Source organism: Hyla sarda, chromosome 4 (assembly GCF_029499605.1).
Source record: "Hyla sarda isolate aHylSar1 chromosome 4, aHylSar1.hap1, whole genome shotgun sequence".
Lineage (NCBI taxonomy): Eukaryota > Metazoa > Chordata > Amphibia > Anura > Hylidae > Hyla > Hyla sarda.
Window position 1 is genome coordinate 33,742,497 of NC_079192.1, and position 27,133 is coordinate 33,769,629.

The 27,133-nt window shown below is 45.3% G+C and overlaps 2 protein-coding genes across 5 annotated transcripts in view; one reads left to right on the plus strand and one right to left on the minus strand.

Moving 5' to 3' along the window:
- LOC130367748 (uncharacterized) overlaps positions 1–27,133 on the minus strand; it is a 47,721-nt gene that overhangs the window by 3,373 nt on the left and 17,215 nt on the right. The window contains exons 2-3 of one of the 3 annotated variants that reach the window (XR_008892155.1): positions 24,700–24,807; positions 2,031–2,268 (exon numbers count right to left, since the gene is read on the minus strand). Coding sequence is in view for 2 of the 3 variants with exons in the window: in XM_056570452.1 (XP_056426427.1) it covers positions 2,031–2,268; positions 9,289–9,438 (388 nt within the window). In the remaining variant the exon portion in view is untranslated. Of the gene's footprint in view, positions 1–2,030; positions 2,269–8,312; positions 8,529–9,288; positions 9,439–24,699; positions 24,808–27,133 lie in introns of those variants that run through there. The other 2 variants (XM_056570452.1, XM_056570453.1) reach the window with 2 other exon arrangements.
- Positions 9,340–27,133, plus strand: part of SYCE2 (synaptonemal complex central element protein 2) — a 38,864-nt gene continuing 21,070 nt past the window's right edge. The window contains exons 1-2 of one of the 2 annotated variants that reach the window (XM_056570454.1): positions 9,340–9,478; positions 18,418–18,535. In XM_056570454.1, the coding sequence (XP_056426429.1) occupies positions 18,429–18,535 (107 nt within the window). In that variant the 5' untranslated portion in view covers positions 9,340–9,478; positions 18,418–18,428. Of the gene's footprint in view, positions 9,483–18,417; positions 18,536–27,133 lie in introns of both variants that reach the window. The other variant, XM_056570455.1, reaches the window with a different exon arrangement.

The window sequence follows — 27,133 nt, forward strand, 5'->3', positions numbered from 1 at the left end:
TATTTTTCCGAAATTTGTTGGGTACCAGAAAAAAAAAAAAAAAGGATGCAGTTAAATGTATTTAACAAAATTTTATATATTTTTTTTTTTTATAAAGAAATTTTAATTCATTTCTAAACAGTAATCAGTTTATGTGGGAGGGCATGGCAATAAAAATGTAGCTGACAATAATAAAAATGTAGTGTGTCACTTTATTTTTTAGGTAGTACTACTACTCCCAGCATAGAATAGACTGTTCCATGATGGGAGTAGTAGTTCCTGTACTAATAGACAGATCGCCCCGGGTGTCACTCCTGACACCCGATGCGATCGTCCATAATATAGCAGAGATGTGGAGCGGCTCTATACAGCGCTCGTATCTCTGCACTATACTCCAGCCAGTGATGTGAATAGAAATTCATATTTTCCGCCCAGAGTGGTGATTGGCTTTATTGTTGGAAGAGCGGCCAGCCGCATCTATAAATTATACAGGAGTATCGCAACGGGTGTCAGAAGTGACACCCGGGGCGATCTGTCAATTAGTACAGGTACTACTACTCCCATCATGGCACAGTGTTCCATGCTGGGAGTAGTAGTACTACATAAAAAATGTGAAGAAAAAAAAAAGTGAAAAACACACACACACACTCTACAATTTTTATTGTCGGCTAAAAAAATTTTTGCCCTGCCCGCACACATAAATTGATCCCTGTTTAAAAACTAATAAAAAATGTTGTTATAAAAAATATAAATTTCATTAAATACAATTTTTTTCCATCCCTACTAGACTTCTATGGAAGAAAACCACCACCATAGGCTCAACATGCTGCGACTTTGCAAAACCGCCAAGGAGCTATAAAAGAGTTGTGGGAAAAAAACGCCAAAAGGATTAAAAAGACGCCAAACTGAAACACGCAAAGTGGAAAAAGAATTTGGCGATTTCTCATTGGTTTACAGCTAACATCTGGCCGCAGCATTTTTTCTATGAAAAAACGCCATGTGGGCTGTTTTGGCATTTTTGGGGGGAAAAATTTACACAAAAAAAACAAGTGTAAACTTAGCCCTAGCCTGGCAGCATGGTGGCACTTTGGAGGACCTCAGCCGGCAAGATACAGGCACGATAATCATTGTATAAGTATTTACTGTACAGTTGTAACATACTCCAGATAAAGAGGAAAGTTCCAGCGCTTGCTCAGATGAAAATATGTATTTTATTGACTTAACAGGACATGACAGATGCACTAGTGTGACGCGTTTCGGTCACGTGCTGTGACTTTAGTTATACCTTACAGACAGCTGGCAAGATTCAGGTACAGTAGTCATTGTTATAGAGAAAAAGGCAAATGCCCTGCGCCACCTCTTGACTAAGGCCTTTCGAGGCCGAAACGCGTCAAGTTACTTGAGTCCGTGAGATGTTTCCCATGGCAACTAAATAAAGAGTTCTATTCACGAGTTGGCGCTGGACTTATGCCTTTTTCTCTATATTATCGTGGGACGAGTCGAAGTCCAGCCCGGGCGCTTATTCGGGGGGTGAGCTGGACTACCCCTTTATCTCTATAGTAGTCGTTGTTTTTGTATAAGTTCTTGTACTGTATTTACTATAACATACTGTACAGACAGGGAGCTATGTGCAGATTAATTTAGCCCATAGTATGGTAGGATAGCACCACCCTGAACTCTCCTCTTTTTAATAAGTTTCTGTATGGGACAGTTCTATAGTATGTATACTACTAATGGTAAGCTTCCCCGCCATTATGAAGCTCCCCCGCCAAAGGATCGTAAACCACATTGCCCCCTACATGACCAACATAACAGTGATGGGCACTATTATACATAGCAAAACGTCTCCAGAAGACCACATGGTTATCCAGAACATACCGTACTTCATTCAATGGATTTTTAGTCTACAATATTATTATTATTTATTAGTCTACAATATTAATTAATGTACAGTTGCTGTTTACTTTGAGAAGACCCCCTCCCCCATAGGAATCCTTTCTTCTAACGCAATTTTGGGTGATCTTCTCAAAGAAATCTGTGTTCATGTTTACCTGCAATGTCATGTGCCAGGTCTTTGATGAGATGTCCGACTATGGCGTATGCAGCACCTACCACGACCACGGCTGCCATGAGAAGATAGATGACGGCTCTAGGAAGAGGGATGAGCTCCATTTGCATAGGCTTGTAATCGGCATAGGAGGGGTTGTCATTGGAGACAGAGTACTGGTATGAGGAGTGCAGCGGAGTTCTGCTGAAGTTTAGGGCTGATTCGGGGACATTCTCCATTTCCTAAAGATAAAGCGTACTCTTAGTCTTAATGTTATTCTCTTTAGGATATTCGTAATGCAACCATTAATGTTATGATTCTACATGGAGCACAGATTACAGCTGTACAGATCCTGGAGATAAGAGAACAGTAAACAGTCCTTACGCTAAATCAGTGGTCTCAAACTGTGGCCCTCCAAATGTTGCAAAACTTCAACTTTCAGCATGCCCGGACAGCCTACGGCTGTCCTGGCATGCTGAAGCTTGAAGTTTTGCAACATCTGGAGGGCTACAGTTTGAGACCACTGCTCTAAATCATCACTTGTGTGTTTCTATATTACAGAAAGATCAATATATCTATTTAGTCCGTCCCTTTATCCATCCATGTTATAGCTTCCCCCAACATCCATCCCATCCCTTTCACAGACCCAACATCCATCCTATCCCTTTCACCAGCCCAACATCCATCAATCCCTTCCACCAGCCCACCATTCATCCATCCTTTCCACCAACCCAACATTCATCCCTTCCACCAACCCAACATCCATCCATTCTTTGCACCAATCCAACATCCATTTCAACAATATCCATCCATTCTTTCCACCAACCCAACATCCATTTCAACAATATCCATCCATTCTTTCCACCAACCCAACATCCATCCATTTCACCAACTTAATATCAATCCATCACATTCCTTCTACCAACCCAACATCCATCCATCCATCCCATCACTTCCACCTAACCACTATCCATCCATTTTCACATCTATCTTTCTAGCAACTTTGTAAATTCAATTACAACACAAATTCCAAATATATATTGGTACTAATATTGAGAACATTGAAACAGCAATTCCAGCAATGACTACCAGGTATGGTGGTCATAATACAGTCCGTAAGCGTGTCTAGATACAACCTCAGGGTTGTGGACAAGATTGTGAGCTCTTAAGACAAATCTTCCCCCCTATCAGATATCCCACCTATTCTGGGGTAATACTCACTGTACGCAAGCAGTCCCTAGACGTAGAGCCGCAGCTTCCTCACAGTTACAGTAGTGTGTTTCCTCTGGTCAGCTTAGAGAGCAGATAATGCCCGCTCTCTGATTACTGTGTGATGCTGGCACAGCTTGGTTTGTGATGTAACTCAGGATTACTGGGCCGGACCCTCCCAGGGAAATGATGCCAACTGTTCCCACAGCTTAATCCCTACATCACATCGCAATATGCTCTCATTATTCTCCTTATAATGTATACTGTTGAGCGCGAATATTCAAAATGCTAATTTTTACCGCAAATATCGGCACTTCGTTATTTTTAGTTTTTTTTATGCAAATGTATGCAAATATTTATGCGAATATCGCCACTTCCAGACTGGACACTGATCCCTCCCTTCTTCCGTTAGGAATTTTCCCATGAAAAAAAAAAGAGAACGAACATAGCGAATATGCAAATTTCGTGAACATAGGACGAATATTCATCCATATATTTGCGAAATATCGCAAATTCGAATATAGCCCCTGCCGCTCATCACTAATAATGTATTGGTCTTATAATGTTTCCATCTTTTCCTCATTTTCTAGTTATTGGCTCCTGGCTGGTTGATCACTTTTCCATATGGTACAATGTAATGAAGCCCAGTTTTATGGGTTGTATTATTTACATTGTAGACATGTAGCAGCGTTCCTATAAGTGGACCCATAAAACACTGAACATTTTTATTTTCTAGGACATTAATGCTTTGACGGCATGATTTATCGGGTGTGGTTTACCATAGAGCAGGGTTTGTCATAATATACATTTTTTATGAATATTCTCTATACTGTTCGCATTATAGTGTAAAGTATAGATGGAGGGATCTGACTACAACATTGACCTCAGACGTCAGGGTTAATCTATGGTGAATGGGATTTTTATGTCATCAATCCACATCAAATAAACTTCAAAATCCATATGTATATATTCAGGGCAGTTTCTATTTGGATATTTTAAACAGTATGTAGATGAGATTTGTATCTGATAAGGATTTTACCTGCGCAAATCAAATCCAGAGTCAGTAACATTTGAGTTTACCATTAAAAGTTACCATATTTAATCCAGACCACCACAAACAATTTTTATAGACTTCAAATTTTAGATCCTAAACTCCGAAATTCCATAATTCTAACCAAGACCTCATAAATAACACTTCAGACCTGACCCTTAAAATGGTTCCAGACCCAAAAATACAGACCCCCTACAATACATGTCAAAAATAAGATCCCAATATTCAGACCTTAGACCCCAGGATTCAGACCCCATATTCAAAAACTCAGACTTCAAACCCATAATTCAGACCCAAGACGTTACAATTCAGACCCACATATCAGAAAACTTAGATTTCAAGCCAAACCACATCATTCAGATACAAGACTTGTAATTCACACTATAAAGACTAAAGACCTCATAATCTAGACCCCAGACCAGGTCCAATTTTTCAGACCCAAAACATCACAATCTAGACCCTAGTCCAGACCCCATATTATAGATTTAAGACCTCATAATCTAGACCCCAGACCAGACCCCATAATATAAACTCAAGACCTCATATACGCAGCTCAAAAAAATAAAGGGAACACTTAAACAACACAATGTAACTCCAAGTCAATGGCACTTCTGTGAAATCGCACTGTCCACTCAGGAAGCAACACTGATTGACACCGGTTTGGCGATGGGTCAGTAATGGTGCGGGGTGGCATTTCTTTGGGGGCCTCATAGCCCTCCATGTGTTTGCCAGAGGTAGCCTGACTGCCATTAGGTACCGAGATGAGATCCTCAGACCCCTTGTGAGACAATATGCTGGTGCTGTTGGCCCTGGGTTCCTCCAATGCAAGACAATGCTCGACCTCATGTGGCTGGAGTGTGTCAGCAGTTCCTGCAAGAGGAAGGCATTGATGCTATAGACTGGCCCGACCGTTCCCCAGACCTGAATCCGATTGAGCACATCTGGGACATCATGTTTCGTTCCATTCACCAACACCACGTTGCACCACAGACTGTCCAGGAGTTGGCGGATGCTTTAGTCCAGGTCTGGGAGGACATCCCTCAGGACACCATCCACCACCTCATCAGGAGCATGCCCAGGCGTTGTAGGGAGGTCATACGGGCACGTGGAGGCCACACACACTACTGAGCCTCATTGTGACTTGTTTTAAGGACATTACATAAAGTTGGATCAGCCTGTAGTGCGGTTTACCACTCTGATTTTGAGTGTGACTCCATATCCAGACCTCCATGGGTTGACAAATTTGATTTCCATTGATAATTTTTGTGCAATTTTGTTGTCAGCGCATTCAACTATGTAAAGACGAAAGTATTTCATACAATTAGTTCATTCATTCAGATCTAGGATGTGTTCCCTTTATTTTTTTTGAGCAGTGTACTAGGCCTCAGACCAAACTCCAAAATTCAGACTTAAAGGGGTACTTTGCCCTTAGACATCTTATCACCTATCCAAAGGATAGGGTATAAAGATGTCTGAACGCTGCTAGGGACCTCCGCAATCTCGGCTGCAGCACCCCAGACATCCGGTGCATGGAGCGAACTTCCGTCACGCCCCCTCTCATAGACTTGCATTGAGGGGCGTAGCCGTGATGTCACGAGCCTCCGGCGTTGCACCCGACGATCTAAAGGAATGCCGAGTACAGCAGAGAGATCAGACATCTTATCCCCTATCCTTTGGATAGGGGATAAGATGTCTAGGGGCGGAGTACCCCTTTAACACCTCATAACCAAGACTCCAGAACAGACCCCATAATTTATACTCAAGACCTCATAATCTAGACCCCTGACCAGACCCCATAATTCAGACCAATAAGTCTCAGTTCAGACCCCCATATCAAAAAACTTAGGTCCCAGTAAAGACTTTGTAATTCACTCTCAAGACCTCATAATCTAGACCTCAGACACAATGCAAGAGATTTATCAAAGCCTGTCCAGAGGAAAACTTGCTGAGTTGCCCATAGCAACCAATCAGATCAAGTCTTTAATTTTTTGAAAAAGGCCTCTGAAAAATGAAAGCAGCGATCTGATTGGTTGCTATGGGCAACTCAGCAACTTTTCCTCTTGACAGTTTTGATAAATCTCCCCCAATACCTCTCAATCTAGACCCCAAAATTTCGACCTCGAAGTCACAATTCAGACCACCGTATCCAAAAACGTAGGTTCCAGACAAGACTTTGCAATTCACACTCCAGATCTAGACCCCAGAGCAGACCCCATTAACATGTTTATTACTCCATTGGAATTTGCTTCCATATTGGAAATGTCTGCACAGGGTAGAGTAAAACCCACTGAAGTCAATGGGAGTCCGATGTAAGGCGGAATGTGTGCAAAATTTGACTCAAACACTCCGCATGGATCCCGCCTTCATTTTCTCTAGTGGGAACTAGCCCTATAAAACGTGACAAAACTGATGGAGGCCTAAATGGCTGTGTGCACAAAGCCTTAACCCCTTAAGGACGCAGCCCTTTTTCACCTTAAGGACTGAGCCCTTTTTCGCAATTCTGACCACCATCACTTTACGAATTAATAACGCGAAAACGCTTTTACCGAATATTCTGATTCTGAGATTGTTTTTTCGTGACATATTCTACTTTATTTTGGTGGTAAATTTTCGGCGTTGATTGCATCCTTTTTTGGTGAAAAATCCTAAAATTTCATGAAAATTTCGAAAATTTTGCATTTTTCTAACTTTGAAGCTCTCTGCTTGTAAGGAAAATGGATATTACAAATAAATTTAATTTTTCTTCACAAATACAATATTTATATTGGCATCATAAAATGGACATACTTTTGCTTTTTGAAAAAATTAAGTTAAGTAGAGCAGCAATTTTCAAAAATGTCATGAAAATTGCTAAATCTGAAGGGACAGATGTTACAGAACTACAACTCCCAGCATGCCTGGGCAGTCGAGGCATGCTGAGAGTTGTAGTTTGGCAACATCTGGAGGGCTACTGTTAGGGCACCACTGTAACAGTGGTCTCCAAACTGTGACCCTCCAGATGTTGCAAAACTACAACTCCCAGCATGCCCAGACAGCCTTTGGCTGTCTGGGCACACTGGGAGTTGCAGTTTGGCCCCCCTAGTGGTTGCCACAGTAAAGATCGATTTACTTTCACTTTCAATTCCTCCCCCCCACTGTCGTTTCCCTACCTGAGCAAAGATCCAGCAGGCTCCAGAGAAGATCCCAGGTCCCAGGCATATCTTCTCCTGCAGGTACGGCCTCCATCTTCTTCCCAGAGCCCCTCGACATCCAGGGGCGGGCAGAACGGGGGGTTACCATGGCAACCCCCTGTCCTGCGCTGCCATTGGTCAGAACTCCGTTCTGAGTAATGGCAGGGGATAGGAGGAGATCGCAGCTTTGCGACCTCACTCCTATCCTTTAGGCTGATCGGGGCTGTTGCTGACAGCTCCGATCAGCCCTATTTTCCGGGTGATCGGGTCACCAGAGACCCGATCAGCCCGGAATTGACATGCGATTTTCTCCGATCGCCGACATGGGGGGGTCTCAGGACCCCCCTGAGCGATGTGCCAGGGTGCCTACTGAATGATTTCAGCAGGCATCCGGCTCCCGTCCCCAACCGGCTAGCGGTGGGGACCGGATTTCCCACGGGCGTATGGATACGCCCTCGGTCCTTAAGGACTAGGAATGCAGGGCGTATCCATACGCCCTGTGTCCTGAAGAGGTTAAAGGGATACTCTGGTGCCCCAGCGTTCTGAACATTTTGTTCAGAATGCTCGGAGCCGGAGACCGTGATGTCACGGCCACTCCCCCTCCATTTATGTCAATGGGAGGGGGCGTGTCAGCCGACACGCCCCCTCCCATAGACATAAATGGAGGGGGCGTGGTGTGACATCACAAGGCAGCATGTCAGCGATGTCAAGACCACTGCCACAGGAACCCAGTGATTGTTTACAACGCTGGGTGCTGTGGGAAATCGTGGGGGGGCCCCAGCAGCTGGACCCCCTGCGATCAGACATCTTATCCTCTATCTTTTGGATAGTACCCCTTTAAATAGTCACATATTACTTTAAATTGAAGCCATTGCAGCATTTTCAGCACCAGCATGTCTTCCATAAAAATCTTGCATGGATCCAGGTCGCCATGATTGGTAGGACTTCTATTGAAAAATTGTGGGTGAAAAAAAATAAAAAATGCCTGAACACATATCCTTTTTTCCCCAAGTATACGAAAGGAAAAATGTCACAATTTTTCTTTATTTAAAAAAAACAAAACAAAAAGGGCCATGGCTACAGGGTAAGGCTATAAAAAAAAAAAAAGCGTTTAATCTCCTGCGTTTTTCTCATCATGTGACTCAAGGATTTCTATCAAAGAATTAGGAGAGCATACATGCATTTTTCCCCAATAGAAAAAAAAAACTAAAAACTCATACACAGAGCATGCCGCCATTTGTAAAAAAAAAAAAAAAAAGTCAGTAATCCTAAAAGCACCACTTAGGGTACGGTCATACAGGGGGGTTATGAGCACGTTTCCAGGAAAATCCACATGAGATTACACAGACCTCAATGGGGGTCTGCTACCGATTTTTTTTGCAGAGGAGAATCATTTGTGGAACACAATTTTCCAAACAAGACAGCAAACAAGAGACTCACTATTTATTTATTTATTATAATTTTTTAAACAATTGTATATAGTCTTACTCCCTTCTGCCATCCTAATGGTATTACCCGGGGGAGTCACCCCTTATGTCACATTTATCTTTCTCCATTACAATTGTAAAAGACTTTTCCTCAAAGTAGACAAAAGGTCACGTTACTTTCCCGCCTAAAACAGCAGTCACGCCCCCTTAGACAACATGCGAAGTAGTAGCTGTAAGCCACGCCCCTCAGTCACACAGCGAAACATCTGAAAGCCACGCCCCTTAGACAGCCCGCGAAGAAGCTAGAAGCCGCGCCCCTCACATTCCCGCGTAGTGGTAGCAGCTTAAAGCCACGCCCACTCAGACAATCACGCTAAATATCTTGAAGCTACGCCCCTCACTCACCAGCGAAGCAGCAGTGTAACGCCACGCCCACTCAGAAATATCGCGTGGTAGCTTGAAGCCACGCCCCCGCTCGGAATAGAACCTGCCGTTAGACAGATCACGCCCCTGACACTCGTCAGCCATTTTGAAGACCTCGATAGCCACGCCCATTTAGGTTTCCCGCCTTCTCCTGTGAGGAAATTCGATAAAAGTAGGTGAGCGCCATTTTTAAAAGTTTATGAGGGGAAATGAATACAGTTCTTCACATAGAACTACATTGTGTCACCTCGGATTAAGGGAAATGTCTAGATTATCTCAACACAATTGGATACAAAGGACACATTTTGTCTTAGAGCGGCTGCCATCTTCTTGAACAGTGTTTCCCAAGCATGGTGCCTCCTGCTGTTGCAAAATTTCAACTCCCAGCATGCTGGGAATTGTAGTTTTGCAACAGCTGGAGGCCCCCTGCTTGGGATACATTGTTTTAGAACCAAAATAATCACAATGTGAGTGGCCATATTTCGTAGAGCTGTTCCTTCACGAAATGTAAAACCGTGGGGCTACAAACGCCACAAAAACCCGCCCATCATTAAACTCCATTCATGCAGCTTTTTTTGTGGTGTTGTTTTCCCCCCAAACAATACCGTGTATTAGTATAGGCGTGATTTTTCTTTGACGATTTATCCTTTGAGTTGTTTTTTTTTATTTTTTATTTCAGGTCATGTGATTCTTTTATCATATCATTTTCATGGAACAATTGGGAGGAAAATAAACGCCAAAGCGCATACACACATTACTTTTTTTTTTCTTTCACACCTATAGAAGTACAGTGATCCCTCAACTTACAATGGCCTCAACATACAATAGTATCAGCATACAATGGTCTTTTCTGGACCATTGTAAGTTGAAACCAGACTCAACATACAATGACAATCTGGACAAAGACAGTCCAGATCTGTGAAACTTGTCCAATCAGAATGGGCAATTTACTGGTAAAACCCCTGTATTACTGAAGTGTATGCACTGACTGGTGTCTGGTAGCGCCCCTACAGTACAGGGAGGTATTACATGTTCTGTACTCTTTACCTGTATTACTGAAGTGCATGCACTGACTGGTGTCTGGTAGCGCCCCTACAGTACAGGGAGGTACAACATGTTCTGTACTCTTTACTTGTATTACTGAAGCGTATGCACTGATTGATGTCTGGTAGCGCCCCCTACAGTACAGGGAGGTATTACATGTTCTGTACTCTTTACCTGTATTACTGAAGCGTATGCACTGACTGGTGTCTGGTAGCGCCCCCTACAGTACAGGGAGGTATTACATGTTCTGTACTCTTTACCTGTATTACTGAAGTGCATGCACTGACTGATGTCTGGTAGCGCCCCCTACAGTACAGGGAGGTATTACATGTTCTGTGCTATTTACCTGTATTACTGAAGCGTATGCACTGACTGATGTCTGGTAGCGCCCCCTACAGTACAGGGAGGTATTACATGTTCTGTACTCTTTACCTGTATTACTGAAGCGTATGCACTGACTGGTGTCTGGTAGCGCCCCCTACAGTACAGGGAGGTACAACATGTTCTGTACTCTTTACTTGTATTACTGAAGCGTATGCACTGATTGATGTCTGGTAGTGCCCCCTACAGTACAGGGAGGTATTACATGTTCTGTGCTATTTACCTGTATTACTGAAGCGTATGCACTGACTGATGTCTGGTAGCGCCCCCTACAGTACAGGGAGGTATTACATGTTCTGTACTCTTTACCTGTATTACTGAAGTGCATGCACTGACTGGTATCCGGTAGCCCCCCCTACAGTACAGAGAGGTATTACATGTTCTGTACTCTTTACCTGTATTACTGAAGTGTATGCACTGACTGGTGTATGGTAGCGCCCCCTACAGTACAGAGAGATATTACATGTTCTGTACTCTTTACCTGTACCAGGGTTACCTGCTCCTTTGGACACCAGGTGATGGCGGCTCCATGTTACTTTTTTAGGACATTGCGTGTACTGTACAGGACAGGACCCCGAAGAAGCTCCTGTCCTCTACATAGACCAGTGTTTCCCAAGCAGGGTGCCCCCAGCTGTTGCAAAACTACAACTCCCAGCATGCCCGGACAGCCTTTGGCTGTCCGGGCATGCTGAGAGTTGTAGTTTTGCAACAGCTGGAGGCTCCCTGCTTGTAAAACACTGACATAGACAGTGATTTACAGTTCCCAGCAGATCTTTCTTAGGCTGGGTTCACACTACGTCTTGTACTTACGGTTCCCGTATACGGCTGGGAGGAGGGGGGCGGGGCTTAATCGCGGCGCCCGCACTCAGCCATATAGGGGAATTGTATTTAATGCATGTCTATGAGCCGACCGGAGTGAACCGCAGCTTCCGGTCGGCTGCGTTTTCGTCAGTATGCGGTTTCCCGAAACGCGGTCGACCATGTTTTTGCCTGCGGTAGGGAAACCGCATACGGCCAAAAATGCAACCACCATTAAGCCCCGCCCCCCTCCTCCCAGCCGTATACGGGAACCGTAAGTACAAAACGTAGTGTGAACCCAGCCTTACTTTTATATGTAAGGATTTGCTTTATCTATATTAGTTATCTACTTATTTTTCTTTAATTATCAATTTTTCCTATTTTTGGGACTTTAGAACCAATTACCAGGTTTCCATAGAGTTCTGGTCTCAACATACAATGGTTTCAACATACAATGGTCGTCCTGGAACCGATTAATATTGTAAATTGAGGGACCACTGTATATGGGAGGAAAAACACCACCATTTTTTGAAGAAATTTAAAAAAAAAAAAAACCTGCCCATAGGCACAGCATGTTGCTATTTTGAAAAAACTCAAATAAGCCTAAAAGGCCACTAAATAGACTGGGATCACACCATACTCGGCTACATGGTGGTCAAAAACTCTGCGGCCAGATGTTAGCCTGGTCAATATGAAACGCCGAACCTATGTGATGTTTTTTTTTTTTCACTCTTTTCTGATGTTTTTTAGGCTCAGCGACAATTTTCTAAAATCACAGCATCCTGAGACTATGGCTTTTTTTCTGATGGAATCTTGGTGTCTTTTTTCGCATTGACTTCTATGGGAAGAAAAAAAAAACACCAGAAAGTGTTTTTGATATTGGTGTTTTTTTTCCCCCCAATTCTTAAAAAAATAAAAAAATCCTTGAGTCATATGATGAAGGAATCACATGACTTGTTGAAAGAAAAACATGGGATAAAATGCTAAAGAATAAAAATGCATATAATGAGACACTAAGACACCCCCCTCTCACAAAAACTGCATCTTGGGGGTGCAGTGTTTTTTTCCATACACATAAGGCTAGGTTCACACTACCGCTATTCTTTGTCCCATTAAGGTCTGTTAGGCTTTTTTTTGTGCTTAACCCCTTAAAGACCAAGCGTTTTTCAGTTTTTACACTTTCGTTTTTTCCTCCTTACCTTTTAAAAATCATAACACTTTCAATTTTGCACCTAAAAACCCATATGATGGCTTATTTTTTTGCACCACCAATTCTTCTTTGTAATGACATCAGTCATTTTACCCAAGGATCTATGGCAAAACGTGAAAAAAATCATTGTGCGACAAAATTGAAGAAAAAACACCATTTTGTAAATTTTGGGGGCTTCCTTTTCTACGCAGTAAATTTTTCGGTAAAAATGACACCTTATCTTTAATCTGTAGGTCCACACGATTAAAATGTTACCCTACTTATATAGGTTTGAGTTTGTATTACTTTTCGAAAAAAATCATAACTACATGCAAGAAAATTAATACATTAAAAATTGTCCTCTTTTGACCCCTATAACTTTTTTATTTTTCCGTGTACGGGGCTATATGAAGGATCATATTTTGTACAGTGATCTGAAGTTTTAATCGGTATCATTTTTGTTTTGATCGGACTTTTTGATCGCTTTTTATACATTTTTTTATGGTATAAAAAGTGACCAAAAATATGCTATTTTGGAATTTGGAATTTCTTTGCGTGTACGCCATTGACCGTGCGGCTTAATTAATTATATATTTTTATAGTTCAGACATTTATGCACACGGCAATACCACATATGTTTATTTTTATTATGTTTATATATTTTTTATATGGAATTTGGGAAATGGGGGGAGGGGATTTAAACCTTTAATAAGGAAGGGGTTAATGTGTGTGTTTTTAAACTTTTTTTAAACTTTTTTTTTTGCACTTTTAGTCCCCTTAGGGGACTTTTAGGAGGAATCATTTGACGAATCAATACTGATCAATGTGGTTCCATAAAACTGATCTGTGTGCTCTTCGCTCGATTGATGAAGACTGGTCCTGCCAGGCTTTATCATTCTGAGCGCAGGTGCCGGCATGAAAGGAGAGGTAAGCCCTCAGGCTACCTCAGCAGTGGATTGTTCCCCCGCGATCACACTGCGGGGGAGGGGGGGGGGGCAATCCACCCCACTGGACCACCAGGGACAGGATAAAGGCACCTTTAGATGTCGCTGTCAGCTTTGACAGCGGCGATCTAAAGCGTTAATAGCCAGCTGCGTCGATCGCCGCATGTCAGCTATTAACGCCGGCCCCCAGCTACAGGAATCAGCTGGGGGCCGGCCGGTATGACGCGGGCTCGAGTTGGGAGCCTGCGTCATACCACGTTAACGGCACATGGACGAGTATAGATGTCCATGGTCGTTAACTGTTTAAAGAGGCACTGTAAAATGTCAGTTTTACTAAAAAATCTAAAATGAAAATAGACACCACTAGGGGTCAGCTATCTTTATGCAGACAGACTACTCTGTGTTTTGCAGCATACTGGATACCGGCCATAAAGTGTGTTGGTATCCAGTATAGGAGATCAATATTGCACCACTACAGCCTTCAGATGTTCCTAAACTACAACTCCCATGATGGGAGTTGTAGTTTTGCAACAGCTGGGGGTACAATCTTTGTAAAACTCTATTTTAGAGCTTTGTAGTATCCAGCTTTTGCAAAACTACAGACACAGGATGTGTGGGCATGCTGGGAGTTGTAGTTTTGCAACAGCTAAAGGCAACACTGCTCTAACACAGTACTTTACAAACAATGCAGCTCCAGCTGTTGCAAGACTACAACTCCCAGCATGCTTGAACAGCCAAAGTTTTCTCTGACTCCTGAATGTAAAAGAAGCTGATCAGACATTCAGGAGTCTGTGAAAGCTGAATGACACACATTGTGACAGCTATGTTGAATAGCATCCAGCTTTACTAGGAACAGGTAGAAAATGCATGCATAAAAACTACTGTGCGGTGATTTGCAGACTGCCCAGAGAGGAAAGGGTTACAGAATGCAGTGATCTGCTGACTGCCAGGCTGCTCCCAGACTCAGATGAGTCATCACAGTGAGGGAGAAAGACAGACACGCCCCCTCTAGAAGGCAAGAAGAAGAAGCAAGTGAGCAACATATAAATGCTATTTGTTATGGATATATAGGTCCTAGACACAAAAATGATATGTGCATGATCAGGATTTTTTTTGCACTATGACAGGTACGCTGTAAATTATAGGGGATAAGTTTTAGGTTGCGGGGGTCCGACTGCTGGGATAGAGCAAAAGCTTTTTTTTCACTACAGTACTCCTTTAACGGACCTTGAACAGGTCGGAGCACAGCGGGTCCCAACTGAACCCATTGACTTTGCATTGGGTCCGTCGGGTGTCCATTATTTTGGAGGAGTACACAGAAGAAAAATTACTGGACATGCAGTAGTTTTTCCTCCGCTAAACTCCTGTCATTTTACAATGGAAGTCCCTTAAATGGTGCTCAGCGGTGGTGTGAAAGAGCCTTAAAGGGGCACTCCGCTGCTCAGCGTTTGGAACAAACTTCCGAACGCTGGAGTCGGCGTCGGGAGCTCATGACATCATAACCCAGCCCTCTCATGAGGTCACGCCCCACCCCCTCAATGCAAGTCTATGGCAGGGGGCATGACAGCCGTCACGTCCCCTCCCATAGACTTGCATTGAGGGGGTGGGCCGTGATGATGGGGCGGGGCTATGACGTCATGAGCTCCCGACGCCGATTCCAGCGTTAGGAACAGTTTGTTCTAAACACTGAGCAGTGGAGTACCCCTTTAAGATACTTGTCTTGCCCCACTTAAACTGGGGGGATTGGCCAGCTTTTCTCTAATGTGTATTTGGGCCTTAGAGATTTATAGTTAGCTAGCTGCCCGATTGGGCCAGTGCTTCACAATAACATTGTCACAGTATTATCACTGCATTACTACAATCAATTTTACCCTGCAAGGAAAAACATTTTTTTTTGCACACTTAGGCCGGGTTCACACTGCAGAAAATGTGCGTAAGGTCCGCACAGAAAACACATGAGTATATTCCGCACATTTGACTTATCCGGCGGCCACTAGGACTGCTTGGAAATGCACCGACTCATAGACAGCATTGCATTTTCTTGCAGAATCTGCAGAAAGAAAAGATATAACTATTCTTTTTGCCGACCCCGAAATAGGGATTTCCCGGGAAAGAAACATCCGGTTCGGAAATTCTGCCATCTGAACAGTGCAGCAGAATCCCATTGAAATCAAAGTGACTTTCCGCACAAATTCCGCCATGGGAACATACCCATATGATGATCACAACATTGGAATTTTTTTAATTGTTTGACATTTTTACCCCATAGTAAAACTGTGACACCTATTCTATTGGACTGTATGTTTTGGTTTCCTTTTGTTGACATTGTTTCCTAATCATAATCGCTGTATTTGTGACTGTCGTTTTGCCTTAGGCTGGGTCCACACTACGTTTTGTCCCATACGGGAGCGCATACGGCAGGAGGGAGCTAAAAGCTTGCACTCCCGTATGTAACCGTATGCGCTCCCGTATGTCATTCATTTCAATGAGCCGACCGGAGTGAAACGTTCGGTCCGGTCGGCTCATTTTTGCGCCGTATGCGCTTTTACAACCGGACCTAAAACCGTGGTTGACCACAGTTTTAGGTCCGGTTGTAAAAGCGCATACGGCGCAAAAATGAGCCGACCGGACCGAACGTTTCACTCCGGTCGGCTCATTGAAATGAATGACATACGGGAGCGCATACGGTTACATACGGGAGCGCGAGCTTTTAGCTCCCTCCTGCCGTATGCGCTCCCGTATGGGACAAAACGTAGTGTGGACCCAGCCTTACATGGACAGCGGCGTCTGTCTTTAAATGTTTGAATTATACCTACTGTTCTGTTTTTCTATGACAAAAACTCTTCCTAATAAAAATGTATTGAAAGTAAAACCGCGACACCTAGGTGGGAAAATGTTTCTATGGGATCCTCGCCATTCAGTCATTATTATTGTTCAGGTATATTGCATATTACACTCACAATGACTTGCACACATCTTACATCTTCACAAATAATCACAGATACGTCTACTTTATAGTTTTGAAACTGCATAAATATTCCCTGTCTACAGATGTGTCAACTCTACAGGACACCTTCTTTTATTTGTTATTGCCAGGAGCTACTGATTGTCTGAGACTAAAAACCCCCTTTTGAGAACATTGACACGCTGCAATTTTTTAATAATTTTTTTTAAATGACAGTCAAAAGGATAAGGGATAAGTGTCTGATCACGGGAGGTCTGACCGCTGGGACCCCCCTGCAATCTCCTACCAAGCATCCAACTCTCCTTGTGCACAGAGTGATCTCTGCATAAAATGGTGGTCCACAAACCCCTTTATGTATCTGTTACGCCGAGCGCTCCGGGTTCCCGCTCCTCCCCGGAGCGCTCACGGCGTCTCTCTCCCTGCAGCGCCCCGGTCAGTCCCGCTGACCGGGAGCGCTGCACTGACATGGCCGTCGGGGATGCGATTCGCACAGCGGGACGCGCCCGCTCGCGAATCGCGTCCCAAGTCACTTACCTGTCCCGGTCCCCGGCTGTCATGCTCTGGCGCGCGCGGCTCCGCTCTCTAGGGCGCGCGCGCGCCAGCTCTCTAGATTTAAAGGGCCAGTGCACCAATGATGGTGCCTGGCCCAATCTTCCCAATTAGCTTGATTAGTTTCCACCTGTGCACTCCCTACTTATACCTCACTTCCCCTGCACTCCCTCGCCGGATCTTGTTGCCCTTGTGCCTAGTGAAAGCGTTCCCTTGTGTGTTCCTAGCCTGTGTTCCAGACCTCCTGCCGTTGCCCCTGACTACGATCCTTGCTGCCTGCCCTGACCTTCTGCTACGTCCGACCTTGCTCTTGCCTTATCCCTTGTACCATGCCTATCTCAGCAGTCAGAGAGGTTGAGCCGTTGCCGGTGGATACGACCTGGTTGCTACCGCCGCTGCAAGACCATCCCGCTTTGCGGCGGGCTCTGGTGAAAACCAGTAGCTACTTAGAACCGGTCCACCAACACGGTCCACGCCAAACCCTCTCTGACACAGAGGATCCACCTCCAGCCTGCCGATCCGTGACAGTATCTCTATGGGAGAACCAGAGATACTGCTGTGAGCGGCACAGCTTCATTCATGGGGAGAGTCGGGGTGCCGTGCAGGAGATCGCGAAGAGTCCCAGCGGTTGGACCCTCCACAATCAGACACTTATCTCCTATCCTTTAAATAGGTGATAAGGCTACATTCACACTACCATTGCACCCTGTCAATTACGGCCATCAAACTCTTTTTTTTTTGTTTTTTTTTTAGTTTAATGGCCGTCATTTTGACTGGGCGCAATGGACAATAACGGACCCTATTATATGGGGTCCGTCGGGGCGCTGCAATTTTCAGAGAGAATAGCAGGAGAAAAAGATGGTGCGAGCAGCGGTCCTGACGGCCGTCACACTACCAGGTCATAACAGTCGTGTGAAGGGGGCCTTAATCATCCTACACCACAGTACTCCTTAAAAACCGTAAGGCAGTTGTGTACATTACAGTTGTCATATGTAAACTATTTTGTTTGCCTAATTTGATTTTATTAGTTGGGTTCACATCTGTACTGTTTCAATTGTTCTGCTGTGTCATAAGAGAACGTCATGACAGTGCCGAATACCAATAGCGCCAACAGACCCAATTGAATTTAATGGGGTCTACAAGGATTCCATCATGGTGTCTGGCATGGTGTCTGGCACAATTCTGTATGTATTTTTTTCATTTTTATAATCTGGGATTCTTTGTCTTTTCCTCTTTTTTAGTAACATTCTAAATGGCTGACTCGGAGCTGGAACACAGGGAAGTACTTGACGAATCTGCAAATTCAAATACTATTAGAGCTGAACGGGCAGGTCCATCTAATAGCCAGACTTCCTCTAGGTGAGACCTGATTATATCAGAATACACTCAAATATACTTAAAGGGGTACTCCTGTTTAAAACAAATATTTTCTAATATATCAATGTCAGAAAGTTAGTACTGCAGTACTTATCAGCTGCTGTATGCTCCAGAGGAAGTTGTGTAGTTCTTTCCAGTCTGACCACAGTGCTCTCTGCCTGACACGGTCAGAGGTGTCAGTAGAGAGCACTGTGGACATACTGGAAAGAGCTACACAACTTCCTCTGGAGAATACAGCAGCTAATAAGTACTGGAAGGATTAAGATTTTTATATAGAAGTAAATCTGTATAACTTTCTGCATTGGGGTGTTGAGCTACAAACTGTGGGGCGGACAAGTCCTTATGAGCCACCATCAAATTGACAAAGTCCTTACTGAAAAACAAGGTAAAGTCAGTTTCAGTGAGAACTGCGGGGTCAATTTGGATTCCCGGGTGTCCAATAAACCCAGGAATCTGTGGCTCATAACCGTATGGAACTGGGGTCCCGATGGGGTCACTTATATGGGGGACAGGGAAAATTGTACAGGGGACAGGGAAAACTTTTATGGGGGACAGGGTCACTAGTTTGCGTGGGGGTGGGGGGGTGTCTCTACTGGCATTGCCCTGCGACGTTACCTTCTAGGGGGCTCATCATCACTGGATGATGACAAGAGGGAGGAAGGAAGAAAGGTGGGGTCTCCCTCATTGGCAGTCTTGGAGGCAAAAATGGCGTATTCCTCCTCCATAAAAAAGAGCCTTCTGACCATTTTAATTTTATAGGGCGGGGGGGGGGGGGGGGGGGGTGAAATGTAGTGTTTTCACTTTATTTTATTATTTCAGTGTATAATATAGTGTAGGTGTAGTGCTTATTTAACTTTTACTGTAATAAAGTAGGGTTTATTTATACATTTTTGGGGGGCACTTTTTGGGGGATGTATGTGGTCCGTGCCACCACTGACTGCTCTGTGTGGCCGGACCGCACCCCGTGTGCAGACTGCCCTGATTGTTGATCAATGATTTATTACTGATCAGCACTTTTTTTGATCACCTGTGGGGTGTTAAGGCTCACTATACCCCTTGTTACGTTCCTTGAGGGGTGTAGTTTCCCAAATACTGTGCCATGTTTTTTTTTTTTTTTTGTTGCTGTTCTGGCACCATAGGGGCTTCCTAAATGTGACATGCCCCCCAAAAACCATTTCAGCAAAATTTGCTCTCCAAAATCCCACTGTCGCTCCTTCCCTTCTTAGCCCTCTCGTGCGCTCGCAGAGCACTTTACATCCACATATGAGGTATTTCCTTACTCGAGAGAAATTAGGTTACAAATTATGGTGGGATTTTCTCCTTTTACCTCTTGTAAACATGAAAAAACTGGGTCTACAAGAAAATGTTAGTGTAAAAAATGAAGATTTTGAATTTTCTCCTCCATTTTTATGCTATTCCTGTGAAAGACCTAAAGGGTTAACAAACTATCTGAATGGCCTTTTGAATACATTGATGGGTGCAGTTTTCATAGTGGGGTCATTTATGGGGTATTTCTAATATAAAGACCTTCAAATTCACTTCAAAACTGAACTGTTAAGGAAAGAATTTTTGTGAAAAATTGGAAAATTGCTGATGAACTTTGAAGCCCTCTGATGTCTTCCAAAAGTAAAAACATGTCAACTTTATGATTCGAACATAAAGTAGACATATTGTATATGGGAATCAATGTATAATTTATTTGGAATATCCATCTTCCTTACAAGCAGTTAGTTTCAAAGTTAGAAAAATACAAGTATCGACAAAAATTTACCTTTAACATAAAGTAGAATATGTCACTAAAAACAATCTCTGAATCAGAATGAAAGGTAAAAGCATCCCAGATTTATTAATGCATAAAGTGACAGAGGTCAGATTTGCAAAAAAAAGGGCTCAGTCCTTAAAGGGGTACTCCCGTGGAAAACTTTTTTTTTTAAATCAACTGGTGCCAGAAAGTTAAACAGATTTGTAAATCACTTCTATTAAAAAATCTTAATCCTTCCAGTACTTTTTAGGGGCTGTATACTAAAGAGAAATCCAAAAAAGAAATGTATTTCCTGTGATGTCCTGACCACAGTGCTCTCTGCTGACCTCTGCTGTCCATTTTAGGAACTGTCCAGAGAAGCATATGTTTGCTATGGGGATTTTCTTCTTCTCTGGACAGTTCCTAAAATGGACAGCAGAGGTCAGCAGAGAGCACTGTGGTCAGGACATCACAGGAAATGCATTTCTTTTTTATTTTTCTTTAGTATAAAGCCCCTAAAAAGTACTGGAAGGATTAAGATTTTTTAATAGAACTGATTTACAAGTCTGTTTAACTTTCTGGCACCAGTTGATTTAAAAAAAAAAAAGTTTTCCACAGGAGTACCCCTTTAACGACGCAGGACGTATATTTACGTCCTGCTCCGGCTCCCGCGATATGAAGCGGGATCGCGCCGCGATCCCGCATCATATCGCGTCGGTCCCGGCGCTAATCAACGGCCGGGACCCGCGGCTAATACCACACATCGCCGATCGCGGCGATGTGTGGTATTAACCCTTTAGAAGCGGCGGTCAAAGCTGACCGCCGCTTCTAAACTGAAAGTGAAAGTGACCCGGCTGCTCAGTCGGGCTGTTCGGGACCGCCGCGGTGAAATCGCGGCGTCCCGAACAGCTGATCGGACACCGGGAGGGCTCTTACCTGCCTCCCCGGTGTCCGATCGACGAATGACTGCTCCGTGCCTGAGATCCAGGCAGGAGCAGTCAAGCGCCGATAATGCTGATCACAGGCGTGTTAATGCACGCCAGTGATCAGCATAGGAGATCAGTGTGTGCAGTGTTATAGGTCCCTATGGGACCTATAACACTGCAAAAAAAATGTAAAAAAAAAGTGTTAATAAAGGTCATTTAACCCCTTCCCTAATAAAAGTTTGAATCACCCCCCTTTTCCCATAAAAAAAATAAAACAGTGTAAAAAAAATAAAAAATAAACATATGTGGTATCGCCGCGTGTGTAAATGTCCGAACTATAAAAATATATCATTAATTAAGCCGTACGGTCAATGGCGTACGCGCAAAAAAATTCCAAAGTCCAAAAAAGCGTATTTTGGTCACTTTTTATACCATTAAAAAATGAATAAAAAGTGATCAAAAAGTCCGATCAAAACAAAAATCATACCGATAAAAACTTCAGATCACGGCGCAAAAAATTAGTCCTCATACCGCCCCGTACGTGGAAAAATAAAAAAGTTATAGGGGTCAGAAGAGGACATTTTTAAACGTATAAATTTTCCTGCATGTAGTTATGATTTTTTCCAGAAGTGCGACAAAATCAAACCTATATAAGTATGGGATCATTTTAACCGTATGGACCTACAGAATAATGATAAGGTGTAATTTTTACCGAAATATGCACTGCGTAGAAACAAAAGCCCCCAAAAGTTACAAAATGGCGTTTTTCTTTCGATTTTGTCGCACAATGATTTTTTTTTCCGTTTCCCCGTGCATTTTTGGGTAAAATGACTAATGTCACTGCAAAGTAGAATTGGCGACGCAAAAAATAAGCCATAATATGGATTTTTAGGTGGAAAATTGAAAGGGTTATGATTTTTAAAAGGTAAGGAGGAAAAAACTAAAGTGCAAAAACGGAAAAACCCTGAGTCCTTAAGGGGTTAAGGTGAAAATGGGCTGGGTCCTTAACCTCTTCAGGACATAGGGCGTATGGATACGCCCTGCATCCCAAGTCCTTAAGGACCGAGGGCGTATCCATACGCCCGTGGGAATTCCGGCCCCCACCGCTAGCCGGTTGGGGACCGGAGCCGGATGCCTGCTGAAATCGTTCAGCAGGCATCCCGGCATATCGCCCAGGGGGGTCATTATGCCCCCCCATGTCGGCGATCGCCGCAGATCCCTGGACAATTCAGTCCAGCGATCTGCGGCGATTCCGGGTCAATCGGGTCTCCAGTGACCCGATGACCCGGAATTACTGGCTGTTCGGGCCCGTCTCTGACGGCCCCGAACAGCCAGACCCAGCAGGGGTGAGGTGGCACTGGTGCCACCTCACGATCGCCCTGATTCGTCGGCCGGATTACCGGCCGACCAATCAGGGCGCCTGCTGCGGGTGTCACTCCCGCACCCGCTCCGCCCCTCTTCTGGAGGATGTGAGCGGGTGTGGGACGTGCACCCCGGGTGCTGGGGACCCCGATCCCCGGCGCCCCTGTTGGGATCGGGGCCCCAGGAGCAGCTGCGGCGGCGGGACTGACCTGCAGCGTCTGGATTGTTGGAGGTGAGTGACAGCCTCCTCCTGTTGCTTAGCAACAGCTCCCAGCATGCAAAAAGGGCATGCTGGGAGCTGTAGTTATGCAACAGCAGGAGGCAGACCACCACAACTCCCAGCATTCCCTTATGGGCATGCTGGGACTTATGGTTTTGCAACAGCTGGAGGCACATTCTTTCTATGGAAAAGTGTACCTTCAGCTGTTGTATAACTACAACTCCCAGCTTGCACAAACAGTTAAAGTGCATGCTGGGAGTTGTAGTGGTGCATCTGCTGGTTGCATAACTACAACTCCCAGCATGCCCGTTGGCTGTGGGGGCTGCTGAGAGTTGTAGTTTTGCAACAGCTGAAGGCACACTGGTTGTGAAACTCAGAGTTTTTTTTTTACCTAACTCAGTGTTTCATGACCGGTGTGCCTCCAGCTGTTGCAAACTACAACTCTCAGCAGTCACCGTACACCATGCACCGTACATGCTGGGAGTTGTAGTTTTGCAACAGCTGGAGGCACACTGGTTGTGAAACACTGAGTTAGGTCACAAACTCCGTGATACATAACCAGTGTGCCTACAGTTGTTGCAAAACTGCAACTCTCAGCAGTCACCGACAGCCAACGGGCATGCTGGGAGTTGTAGTTATGCAACAGCTGGATGTCCCCCCCAATGTGAATGTACAGGGTACACTCACATGGGCGGAGGATTACAGTAAGTATCTGGCTGCAAATTTGAGCTGCCGCAAACTTTCTGCTGCAGCTCAAATTGCCAGCGAGAAACTACTGTGAACCCCCGCCCGTGCGACTGTACCCTAAAAACACTACACTACACTAACACAAAAAATAAAATAAAAAGTAAAAAACACTACGTATACACATACACCTACACAACTGAAGGGCTATATGTTGCCGAACTACAACTCCCAGCATGCCTGGGTAGTCTGGGCATGCTTGGAGTTTGTTTTGCAACATCTGGAGGGCTACAGCTTGGGCACCACTGTATAGTGGTCTCCAAACTGTGGCCCTCCAGATGTTGCAAAACTACAACTCCCAGCATGTCCAGACATCCTTTGGCAACTCCTAGAAGGCAGTGAAGATCACTTACCACTGCTGCCTCCACTGTTGCCTGCGCCGCCTCCTTGCTGCTGCTGCTGATCCTGCCGCTGCCCGCAGCCTCCTCATGGATTCCGGTACCCTCCGCCATCTTCTCCCTGCTCTGCCCCGACATCCAGGGGCTGGCAGATCGGGGATTTCAACTTTAACCCCCCGCCCCCAACTGCCATTGGTCGGTTAGTCCTAACCGACCAATGGCAGGGGATAGGAGGAGGTGGCACCACTGCCACCTCGCTCCTATTCTTCAGGATGATCTCTGACATCTCCGACCATCCCTATTTTCTGGGCCATCGGGTCACCAAAGACCCGATCAGCCCGGAATCATCGCAAATCGCCGATCTGAATTGATCGACGATTGGCGCCTATCGCCGACATGGGGAGGTCTCAGGACCCCCCCCCCCCCCCAGTTATTGTCACGGGATGCCGCTGAATGATTTCAGCAGGAATCCCGGTCCGGTCCCCGACCGGCTAGCGGCAGGGACCAATATTCCCACAGACATACCCATACGCCCTCAGTCCTTAAGGACTCTATAACGGGGGGTATATGGGTACGCCCTCAGTCATTAAGGGGTTAAGGGCCAGTGCACATACCCAAAAGTTGATCATTTGCAAAAATAAACACACAAAAATAAAATAAATGTTTGTGTAGGGATTTTTGTAACCTCCCATCACTCACAAAGAGCGGACAGTAACTAATACTCAGGACAGGAAAAACCTCCAGAGGGGAGGAAACCTGTAGGGAATCCATGGCTACTGTATTGCCCTTCCTCTGGGCATACTATAGGAGGTTACCTCTATAATTTGGGCAAATGTGTCAGTGTATGTGGGTGATTCCAGGGGTTATGCTTGCATCCAACTGTAGGTTCGGAAATGCGACTCCACATCCTGGAAATACTGCATCTAAGACAGGAAAACAAAAGAAAAGAGAGATTATTTTTATGTAGTATTTTCATGTGTATGAATCTGCATTCCCGGGTCCCTACAGTGTCCAGCATCGGCCCCTCACTGATGAACACTGAGCAGGAGCCGTGTTATTTCTGCTCAGTGCTGCTCTCTGGTGGACAATGGTTATGACATCACATGTATGACACACTGTTACCTCCTGGGAGTTCTATTTGAGTAGTGCTGCTCTCTGATTGGCTGAAATCCAAGAAAGCTTTTTAACATATTCTGCATGACTGTTATCTAAGTTTTTTTTTGGCAATTTCTATTATGGCGCTACTCCCTGTGGGTGCATTCAATTTGTTTCTTCTAACCAGACACAAGTAGGGAGCTGGGTTAATGTAGTTAGAGGGACTGGAAAGGGGGCAAGGAAAAGGAAGGTCACTTCTGCTTCTGATCTCCCAAGTAAAATTGCCAAGTTGGGCAATGATGCGAGGGCCTCAGTATCAGAGATGGCAACCCTAGTGGATACTGGTCTCCCTAACACCCGGGGGAACAGCTCAACTAGTAGTGTGGGGGATGGTAACGCGGGTAGGCCAAGACAGTTAGTTGTGGTAGGGGATTCTATAATCAGGAAGACGGATAGAATAATTTGTCACCGACAGCCAACGGGCATGCTGGGAGTTGTAGTTAGGCAACCACCAGATGCACCACTACAACTCCCAGCATGCACTTTAGCTGATTGTGCAAGCTGGGAGTTGTAGTTATACAACAGCTGAAGGTACACTTTTCCATAGAAAAATGTGCCTCCAGCTGTTGCAAAACTACTACAAGTCCCAACATGCTCATAAGGGAATGCTGGGAGTTGTGGTGGTCTGCCTCCTGCTGTTGCATAACTACAGCTCCCAGCATGCCCTTTTTGCATGCTGGGAGCTGTTGCTAAGCAACAGCAGGAGGCTGTCACTCACCTCCTGCTGCTGCTCCACGCCGCCGTTGCTCCTGGGGCTCCGATCCCAACAGGGACGCCGGGGATCGGGGTCCCCAGCACCCGGGGTCTTCTGTCCGCTCACGTCCTCCGGAAGAGGGGCGGAGCAGGCTGCGGGAGTGACACCCGCAGCAGGCGCCCTGATTGGTCGGCCGAGAAACCGGCCGACGAATCAGGGTGATCGTGAGGTGGCACCAGTGCCACCTCACCCCTGCTGGCAATGGCCAGTAATTCCGGGTCACCGGGTCACTGGAGACCCGATTGACCCGGAATCCGCCGCAGATCGCTGGACTGAATTGTCCAGCGATCTGCGGCAATCGCCGACATGGGGGGACATAATGACCCCCCTGGGCGATATGCCGGGATGCCTGCTGAACGATTTCAGCAGGCATCCAGCACCGGCTCCGCTCCAGCTAGCAGCTGGGGCCGGAAATGCGCAGGGCGTATCCATACGCCCTGTGTCCTTAAGGACTTGGAAATGGGGGTGTATGTCCTTAAGGGGTTAAGGATGGAGGGCGTACCTGTACACTGTCCGCATTTCCGGTTCACCGGGCGGCGAACACAGGGGAACACGGGCGGCGAGGGGGGAGCATGGCCGGCTTACCCGGACCGGCGGCGGCATCTCTGAGCAGCGGCGGCATCGGCAGCATCATCGGAGCGGTGGCCGGAAAGTGCGGCGGTGGAGAAGGCTGCAGTGAAGATTGCGGTAAGTGGTCTTCACTGTGGCCTTCTAAAAGCTGCAAAACTACAACTCCCATCATGCCCAGACATCCAAAGGCTTTCTGGGCATGCTGGAAGTTGTAGTTTTGCAACATCTGGAGGGTCACCGTTTGGAGACAACTATATGGTGGTCTCCAAACTGTAGCCCTCCAGATGTTGCAAAACTACAATTCCCAGCATGCCCAGACAGTCCGGGATGCTGGGCGTGTAGTTCTGCAATATCTGGCCCTTCAGATGTTGCAGAACTACAACTCCCAGCATGCCTGGACAGTCTGGGCATGCTTGGAGTTGTAGTTTTGCAACATCTGGAGGGCTACAGTTTGGAGACCACTACTTAGCGGTCTCCAAACTGTTCTTCCCCAGTTGTTGCATAACTACAGCTCCTAGCATGCCCAGACTGTCCAGGCATGCTGGGAGTTGTAGTTCTGCAACATCTGAAGGGCCAGATAGTTCAGAACTACACGCCCAGCATCCCTGACTGTCTGGGCATGCTGGGAATTGTAGTTTTGCAACAGCTGTAGGCACACTGGTTGGGAAACACTGAGCTAGATTCCAACCCGTGTGACTCCAGCTGTTGCAAAACTACAACTCTCAGAATGTACTGACAGACCGTACATGCTGGGAGTTGTAGTTTTGCAA